This window comes from Musa acuminata, chromosome BXJ2-8, assembly GCF_036884655.1.
Source record: "Musa acuminata AAA Group cultivar baxijiao chromosome BXJ2-8, Cavendish_Baxijiao_AAA, whole genome shotgun sequence".
Taxonomy (NCBI): domain Eukaryota; kingdom Viridiplantae; phylum Streptophyta; class Magnoliopsida; order Zingiberales; family Musaceae; genus Musa; species Musa acuminata.
The window spans coordinates 3968375-3977990 of NC_088345.1; the positions used below are offsets into that span (position 1 = coordinate 3968375).

Below are 9616 nucleotides of genomic sequence, written 5' to 3' on the forward strand. Positions count from 1 at the left end.
TGTAGAAGGTCGATCACCAACAGAGACTTCCACATGACCAAACCTTAAATCTTGATTACTAGATACTAGATGTAGAACATCGATCGGATCTCATGACTTCATGCAACAAACGATGAACATACTACAAAGAGACACTGCACTGCATCCTACTGAAAACAGATTGATCCCAGCAAGGCCTAACTCATCAGCCACTGCTACCGTCAATGGCGTCAACAGCAACATCATCGTTGCCGGTGGCGTTGGCAGCAGCAGTAGCAGGAACGCTGGTGCTTGTGCTACTACTGAGGCTCAGCATCATTTGCCGGACGCCTCTGGCATATTCGAGCAACTTGTCGATGGCCGGAATGGTCTCCTTCACCTCATTCTGCTCCTCGAAGTCTCGTAGCCATGCATGGAACGCAGGGAAGGATTCAGGGTCGACGAGCTTCACCTCCATCACTTCTTCGAACACGGCGAGCCAGTAGGAGCCGCACCCGAGGACGACGTCCAACAGACCGATCTTGTCGCCTCCAAAGAACCTCCTGCCCTTGAATGCACCGTCCCTTATCTCGCACTCGAGTAGCTTCAGGTTCTCGTGGACTTGGTCGACGGCCGCCTTCTGGCCTTCGCCTGACGACGAAAACACCGCTCCGACCGCCGGCGCAAGCTGCATTTGCAACAGGCCCAAGCTAAGGATAAATCCAATTTGGACATGAGCGTAGATGGGATCACCTTATCCTCAGCGAAGTGGCACCAGAAGCGGGCAACGGCGCGCTCGAAGGGGTCGGCGGGCGTAAGCGGGTTGCCGGCCCAGGTCTCGTCGATGTACTGGAGGATGATGACGGACTCGACGACGGGGCGGTCTTCATGGAGGAGGACAGGGACCTTCTTGTACACGGGGTTGTGGAGGACGAGGGCGGGGCTGATGTTGACGACGTCCTCCTCCTGGTAGTCGAACTCCAAGCCTTTGAGCTTGAGAGCGAGCTGGACGCGGTGGGTGTGGGAGTCTGCCCATGAGCCGAGGAGCCTAAGAGAGGAGTGCTGATCCATCAATGCCGATCCTTGGAAGGAAGGAGAAGGCAAGGGGTCGATGCTTCTCTTGATCTCTTGTATGGCTCAGAAGCTTTAAAGCCTTTTTATAGAAGGAGAAGGGAGGTTAGTGTGTGTGTCACACGCAGAAACCCTAATATCGATCACTTGGAAGACTTGTAATAGATTGTTTCTGAACTTAATTCCTTCAGAGACAGAAAACAAACTGGACTAAAATGGTGATTATGACCAAAGGAGATGAGTACTGTGTACTGTGTGCATATCTGAAAGAGATATGGAGAGGTTGAGAAGCACAGATCAAGCACATAGAGGTGGGCATGCAGGAGGAGGATGGAGGTAAGCCAGGCATGTGGATGGAGTCAGGTGGAGTGGCATAGCATTATGAGGGAGGGAGGGGAAGTCTACCACCATTTCTGCCTGCTGCATGGTACGCTTGTCTGTACTTGGCCACATACGCCAATGAGATGTTGCGATCATTAGCAAAGGCAAAGCTCCATCGGAGTACACAAGATCAAAGACTCTCTCTCTCTCTCTAGGTATAGAGATCGCCAAGATATCAAACATGGTTATGACCAGCCATGGAAAAGTTCCTGTCCGTCCATGGGACACTTCTGCATGATATCTCATTTTGCCCTGTCTTCATCCTGCTCCAAACGCTCTCATCCACAACACGACACCAACACCACTTAAAGGAGCAGTAGCTCTTAGTGGAAACAGAGCTTTAACGCAACCCCACGTCGAGTGGGGGGGAAGGGGGTAACGTGTGGAGGACGAAGGTCACCAGCTCCCGTCCTGGCACAGCCACAGGCAGGCGACGGTAGGTCGCCCTGTAAAACCCTCGTTCACGTCAATTCCACACAGCAAAAGAAGGATAGGAAGATAGTGGGTGTGGGGGGGGCCTTTCATGGCCACATCCATCTTTCCGTAGAGATATTCTGATTCCTACCACCCCCCACGTCTTCTCATCTCTCACTGTTCACTGCGGGCTCGGTGATGAATGCTGCCTGAGATGAGTAAAGCAAGAAACTTCTCTTCTTTGGATGGGAATCTCTCTTCTCCTAACACTGATGGCTCAGTGGCACTGTTCCAAGGTAAGGATGGGGAGCAGAGTGATGCACTTTTTACTGGAGCCCATTCCTCGACTTCCACTGCTGCTGCTGCCACTTTGCTGCAGTTTTTCTCTGTACCCTTTATAGGACATTGCCGGACAAAGGAGCTGACAGAGTCCACTCTTTTGTTCTCAATGGCACGGAAGTGGCTTGCGCTCACCACGAGAGCTATTGCTCGAGTGGACCAGACGAGTCTCCCTTTGAAGGGAACAGAGCAGAAGCTCTGTGTCCATGGGGATGTGCATGCAGGTTTGCACGCATACACAACACAAGCAATCAGCACTAGTTCTGATGACAATTTGATGGAACAAAGAATTTTTTAGACTGCAGAAATCTCTCAGGTTATATAAGAACTGCAAACCAATCTCTTGCTACCAATCAATGACCAAGAACATTAAGTACATTGCTTCTCCTCTACCCTTCCTTTCTTTTTTTGTTGTTGTCTCCTTTTAAGCTTTCATCTGTTTAATATATTGCCAAAAAAAATAGAAACTATCATATAAATCCAACATATAATTGGCTACTAGGCTTCTTCATGGAAGTCAGTGACTGAGAATTGTAGTCAGAAGCTATTGCTCAAGAAAAGAAGTATTGAAGAGTCTGATGGGCCAAGCAATGTAGTGAATTGCATGTCACCATTAGAAAAATGCTCCAGGAGTGGACCAAGCATTGTTTTTCTGCGTGCAGTGGGTTAAGAGAAGTCAGACTTCTTCCACCTCCCCTCCTCATTTCTTGTCCTTGTTGCAGCAAATCAACCACTTCTCCTTGTCTAACTTGCTATTCTTATTGAGAAGGTTCAGATTGAAACGCTGGCATTCTCCTTTCTTTTTTGGCAGACTCAGGCGGTCTCCAGTAAACTACTGACTCTTCTTCTGGTCTCATGATGCGAAGTGGGAAACATGTCTTCTCGGGTTGGACTTGCACAGATTTTACTCTTCTTCGTTTCTGCATGTCATGATGGATCTTAATTACAAGAGGTGGAATTGCCTGCACTTCCTTTTGCTCTTCTCACCTGTTGTGTGGATGCTTGCTGACCCACTGTGGACTTGGCATCGGTTTCAGGCAGAGGGGACCGGCATTCCTTTCCCACACTTGTTGCTGGGTATTGAGCCCAGCCACGGAGGAATCGTCTGCATCTGTTTACCCTCTTCGCATGCTTGTCTTGATGCCTTAGCCACGGCCAGCACGTCACTCTGAGCCCGAGACTGAGCCATCTCAAACTGAGCTCGGCTGATGACTGAGAACACGGCGGCCGGAGAGCATCTCTTCCATTCGATGATGTGATATACTATCTAACATGAATGTTAATATACTACTATTAATATAAATTTATAGAAAAATATAAATCAAGAAAATAAAAAAGGCATCTTGGAAAAAATCACCCTAAACAAGTCTTCTTAAGCTCCACAGATATATCATTGTTGGCCTTTCCAACAGCGAAGAGATGGTTTCCGGTTATATTACCCGTCACTATCACTAATGTCCTGCTAAATAATGATAGCATGATTACTACATTTAATCATACGGTTTGTTTCATTTAGATTAATAACGATAAAATGTTGCTACCAAAATCAATAACTTATCCTCTTCCCAAGGAAAAGGACAAGCGGTGCAGAAACCCCTACAGAATAACTGATTCGGATAAGGCTAAATGTTGTCCATAGATATTTCATGTACTTTTTACATGACATATATATAAATATATCAATGCGATGAGTTACCATCATCCGCATCTTTGTCTGAAACGTGTGTCAAGCAACTTGTGCATCTCGTCTTGTTTGGGTCATGGATTGCATGATATCCCGTCCATTCATGACACTGTTTCACCTACATCTCATAGGCATGTTAGATTAAGAGAGAGAAAAGCAAGTATAATTTTGATTCTCGTCGGACGAATGATCAGAAACTGACACGTGAACAAGGACAAAAGTAACTGCATCGAAAGGCACAAGATCATGATGATCATCGAACGTCAGGGGCACGCAGAAATCATCCACCGTCCATAGTCTTGATTCCCTGGGCCAACGCACGAGGACCACGACAAACTGGTAAAACCATTTACGACACGAAGGCCACCCTCCACAGTGGAACACAGACGTACACCCAGAGCAGGGGATCCGGCGGGCCCACATTTCTGGCCACGAAACTCAAGCCACGTACGCAGAGAAGCAACCGGTCGAGGGGCGATGAACTGCGTCAAGCATGCCGCGGATCACGTTAACGTGGCGGTCGTGGCGTCACCATCTGCTAGTTCGGGCGATCGAGTATAAAGAGACTGGAATTAAACATGATGATAGCAGCCGTCCCTTCCGGTAGTATGGTCATCAGTCAATAAAATAACCGAAATAAATGTCACCTCGCCGTTCCCAGAACAAACAACCTGAGCCAGAAATCAGAGGGAGAGGGAGAGAGAGAGAGAGAGGAGCCCAAGAAAACAAAAGAGAAAGATCCACCTCGAACCCATCTCCTTTCCTCTACTTCTCCTCTCTTGGAATTCACCCAATCCGTGCTGCTCTTAGATCAGCGCAAGCAACAGCAGCGGCGGAAGAATTTATCGGTTGGAAGGGCATTTCGAACGGTAACGGATCTTGGATAATCCTTGTGGTTGTAGGAGGAAGAAGGGGAGGAGGGATGAGGGAGGAGGAAGAGACGGAGTGGTTCGCTCGCTGGGAGGAGCACCTGCCGTCGCCGGAGGAGCTCACGCCGCTGTCGCAGACCCTCATCACCCCGGCCCTTGCGATCGCCTTCGACATCCCCATCCCCGCTGACGGCAACCCCAGCCCGATCCTGTCACCGCACTTTCTCCACCGCCCGCTGCCCCCTCCCGCCTCCCCCCACCTGCCGCCGCCTCCTGACTTCGAGACATCTGACCTCAACTCCGCCTCCGCCGCATCCGGGAGCGGTGGCGGGGGCGACGAGCCCGCGCGGACCCTCAAGCGGCCGCGCCTCGTCTGGACGCCGCAGCTCCACAAGCGGTTCGTGGACGCGGTCGCCCACCTTGGGATCAAGAACGCCGTCCCCAAGACCATAATGCAGCTGATGAGCGTCGACGGCCTCACCCGCGAGAACGTCGCCAGCCACCTCCAGAAGTACCGCCTCTACCTCAAGCGCATGCAGGGCCTCAGCACATCCGGCGGCGGTGGCGGCGGCGGTGGCCCGATCTCCGCCTCCGACGCCGCCACAGACCAGCTCTTCGCCAGCGCCCCCGTGCCCCATCATTTCCTCAGTCGAAGGCCGGTCGCAGGGCTCGGTGGGCCTGATCCGTTCCTTCCGTATATGCCGGTGACGGCGCTGCAGCACCACCAGCAGATCACGGCTGCCATGCAGCAACAGCAGCACTACCACCAGAGGCATCTGGGGCATTTCGGATCGCCGACAAGCGGCGGGGGTTTTGACCATGGGTTTCTGAACCGGCCAGCCGTTTCACAATCGGGGATGCATCAAATGCTAGGAGCAGCGCCGGGTATGGGGTTGATGCAGTTAACGCCCTCGTCTGCGGCTTCTTTCGTGGATGATCTGGAGCCTGCAAGGGGAGGCAGTGGCGAGAGGAAGGTACTGACCCTTTTCCCGACCGGTGAGGACTGATTGGGCTATTCTATCATTCCCATGTCTACTCTAATTGTCATTATTAGTGGGCCTCAGTCGGAAAATTATTAAGGATCAGTTGATTTCTCTTAGATAATGTGATTCTCCCGGGTATGAGTAGTAATGCTTGAAGCATATCGTTTAAAGTCCTAGGATTCTGAATTCGTCTGCTCATATAGTGTATTGATCTGGCATTAGCAACCAATGATATTTGTTTCTACATCATCACATTCTGCTTACACTGGATGCCTTGTTTCAGTGCTTATTGACTGCAAGATTTGGGGTTAAGTCCTAGGGGATCACTGATGGATAACAGGTTTATTTTCTGGATAATCAAAGGAAAAAGCTTTGTTGATACCTTGAGAGAGGGAGTTAGGGGTTGAATGATGCATGGATACTCTTATTGCTAGTGTGCTATTTGATCCCTAAGCCTCTGCTTCTGCAATAAGTGTACTTAATAAGTGATTATAGTTTTATTAGTTTAAGTTCTTATTTTCCTTCTCTATCATGGGTTTGAGGTGATTTGAGTTTTTCTTTCTTCTCTAGGTTAGCTTTGTAGGTGATGTTTCCTTATTTAGTAGAATATTAACAAGAACAATGTCAACGAGGGTGGCACCTTTGGGTAATTATTGTTGTAAATTGCATGATGGAACATTTCTGTTTCATGTAGGCCACTTTTATGTTAAGGATGCTTTCTTACGCCATGACTGTCATCTGAATCTAGAGCATATGTTGCTGTCGTATGGAAATCCTTTTGTGTGTGATAGTCTTCTATCTTCCGTTAGATTCATGTCATTCCTGCTTTCAAAGAGTTGATTTCCTTGGCTTTACAAAAAGGGATTTATGTTGTAGTTGTATTACTTTTCCATATTTATTTAGGTTGTAAAAACATAGGTCCAGTGGCTTCTAGTTCAGTTCTTTCCTAGAGACTTGCTGATCATTATAACTAATGGTCATCAATTTCCCTTTTGGTATATATTACAATAGGATGAAGCCAGAGCTATTGATTCTTAGGGGAACACTAATTATTGTAATTATTTAGATAGTCAAGGAAATAATTATAGGAAACAAGTACAGAATGAAATGGATCGATACTTTTTATCACAACCCTTTCTATATTTACAAAATTTCAGATCGAGTCAGACTCAATAGAATCTGATCTGTTCCCTTTTGTATTTTAAAGACCAGCATTAATGTGATTATCAGACAAAATCAGAACATGGTCTGGCTCGAAAATATACGGCCGGTAATGTTGTGAAAGCAAAGTGTCGTAGGCAAGTTGATCGTAAAGATGGATTGGATGTACAACTAGGTGAGGGTGCAGATGCTGGATCTCAGTGACACTGATAAATCTCGACTGTGATAGCTCAAATTAAGAGAAGCACTTCCACAGCTTTTGGACTTGCCAAAAGCTCTTCAAATTAGGTTAATTTGAAGAGCTGGATGAACAGAATCTGTTGGTTCTAAAAGTTCTGAATAAAGAGCACAATATACCCAACATAGCTATACATTCTTAAGCAAGAAATGAAATTCATTGGAAGAACATCAAGATTCATGATAGTGCAAGACCTAATTATTGTGATGATAGGCTCACAAAGCTCTATCAGCCATGCTCATTTTTTGAATGTAGTACCCTTTAAATATGTTGTGCTATGACATCCATTCCTTCTTTTGAAGGAACATTACACCCTTTCAACTCAGAAAAATATTGGTAACCTATTACTAGAAGATTGTGGTGTTTTAAAGGAGGAGGTTAAGCAGTGATTTTCTACTTTTTATAATATTTTTTGCTTTCTGACACAAATGTGGTTGGGAAGGCATGTCAGTTTGTTCCATTGAGTTTGTAACTATTATATAAGTCCAAAAGATCTTCAAAGCATAGGATGATATTGGTTCTAACCTATCATGAGAAAGTACCTAGCATCATCTAGACAGTTGCATCTCAAGAAAAAAAATCTAGTAACGATCACATCTGATTTGATATTATGTTCAAAGCTATATATGACTGACAAATTATTTTGTTGTCCTTATCATGTTCCGATCTGAATTGATGTTGCTCACCATGGTTAAATGGGTAATATGGACTTTACTGCTAACTAATTCTGCAAGATTATTGGTTTCACAATGAATAATAAGCTTCTATGGATAAAACTCCACAGAGAATAAGCACAAGATGCCAAGTATTCTTATTCCTAGTCTTTGAGGTTGGTTAAGTCAGAGAAGGTGTTTTATCTATGGGAACACGTATTCGGGTGAATACTTTGAACTTTCTAGTTTCTAGAAAGTACCTAGAACCAAGATTCGTTGTACCGTACCGTTCCGACGTTTCGACCCGAGCTCGGTACGGTACCGGTGTATCGGGCGATACATCAAGACGTACCGAGCGTCCTGGTATACCGAATTTTTTTTTTTTTTTTCCATACTGTAGCACTGTAACGGTACCGGGCGATCCGCGTACCGATGACTTGTCGGACCGGTATGTACAGCTCGGTATGGGCGGTACGCTTCGGTACGACAGATCTTGCCTAGAACAATCTAGAAAGTTACATCTCTTGTATGTCAACTATCACATCTGAAGTGATATATTATGTTCAAAGCTATTTAAGACAAATTGTTGTTGTTTTTTTTATTCTTATAATATTCCAATCTGAATTGACATTGCTCACCATGGTTAAATGCGTGCGTAATGTGGACTTTTGCTGCAAACTAATTCTGCAAGAGAAGTGGTTCCGCAATGAATGAGACCTAATGTAGATAAAACCTTTTTAACAGAAAACAAACATAGAATGTGTAGAAAAATTCCTAGTCATTTGAAGTTACGGCAGTGTTGGTGTTTTATCTATGGGAACATGCATTTTGGGTGAAAATGAAAACTTGCAAGCAACAGGACAGAAGGTTGATGGAAAATCTATCGTGGGGTTGTCATCCACGAAAACTGCTTTGAATGAAAGATTGTTGACTACTACTTCCTGCGACACCTGAAATTATTTGCACAGGTAAAATGTAGTTTCCTTTTTTTTTTTTTTTAATGAGACTGTAGTGTTGAATCATGTGTTTTCAGTGTTTGCCGGTGGCTAAGTAGGAATAGTTTTTTGCGGTGTGTATCTTTCTTGAATCATTTAATCCTGCAAATAAAGATTTCACCTATGTGACCTTCTTTTTATCTTTTGAAGAAAAAAGAATTGCTTATACAATCCTTTGTTTGCCAACAGAAATCATGTGGGCTTTAGGATTGGGAATAACATGGCATGAATTGCACACACATGTATGTTCTGCAATCGAATCATTAGATGCTTGCTTAATGGTCAACAATGAAAATAATTACGCTTGGGACTAGCATTATTCCAGAATCTTTGGCTGGCATAAAATGACTTGGGATACTTTTATTATTATTATTTTTCCAAGGAAAAATAAATATATATTACTGAATCAACCTAATACAGATTGTGCTTTGGACATCAATCAGCACACAAAAGGTAAAGAGCATCCTGCACTCTTTAGTTGTCAAATATATTCTCATATGCTGGAAGCGCCTTTTTGTGTGTGTTTGTGTGTGTTTTCATGTTGATGATCTACTACACATGGGAGTCATTTAGCGGTACAGTTCTTAAACAATAAAAATGTTTTAAACCGTAAACTAATATTTTATACTCTTTTAAGTTTAGATCACCAAATGAAGTGTCAGCAACTAGGAAGTCCTTGATTCTGAATCGTGCACGAACACACGCGTCATGTCTCTCATGTGTAGTACCAAACCAGAATCCAGTGCAGAGCATGTTCTGGTTGCTTTAGATTACCTTTTGACACTTGGTACTTGATGAAAATATAACATTGCCCCACCCGGGTACCATTTTGCCCGGATTCCGGTGCATGATGTTCTTCGTTAGTTGGTT

The 9616-nt window shown here is 45.1% G+C and overlaps 2 protein-coding genes across 2 annotated transcripts; one reads left to right on the plus strand and one right to left on the minus strand.

Moving 5' to 3' along the window:
- Positions 1-34: 34 nt before the first annotated feature.
- On the minus strand, positions 35-1249 carry LOC135618411 (glutathione transferase GST 23-like). Its single transcript, XM_065119296.1, has 2 exons — positions 712-1249; positions 35-646 (listed from the first exon to the last, which is right to left on the minus strand). The coding sequence occupies exons 1-2, from the start codon at positions 1027-1029 to the stop codon at positions 185-187; spliced, it is 780 nt and encodes a 259-aa protein (XP_064975368.1). The 5' UTR covers positions 1030-1249; the 3' UTR covers positions 35-184.
- A 3197-nt stretch (positions 1250-4446) lies between these two features.
- Positions 4447-5951, plus strand: LOC103993740 (transcription factor MYBC1). Its single transcript, XM_009413915.3, has one exon. The coding sequence runs from the start codon at positions 4488-4490 to the stop codon at positions 5721-5723; it is 1236 nt and encodes a 411-aa protein (XP_009412190.3). The 5' UTR covers positions 4447-4487; the 3' UTR covers positions 5724-5951.
- Positions 5952-9616: the final 3665 nt, after the last annotated feature.

What these genes read in the sequence shown, in the direction of transcription:
- LOC135618411 (XM_065119296.1), bottom strand. Translation starts at nt 1,029, where the DNA reads ATGGATCAGCACTCCTCTCTTAGGCTCCTCGGCTCATGGGCAGACTCC. An exon ending in GCCACTTCGCTGAGGATAAG is followed by an intron (nt 647 to 711) that starts GTGATCCCATCT and finishes TTGCAAATGCAG; the next exon opens with CTTGCGCCGGCGGTCGGAGC.
- LOC103993740 (XM_009413915.3), top strand. Translation starts at nt 4,488, where the DNA reads ATGTCACCTCGCCGTTCCCAGAACAAACAACCTGAGCCAGAAATCAGA.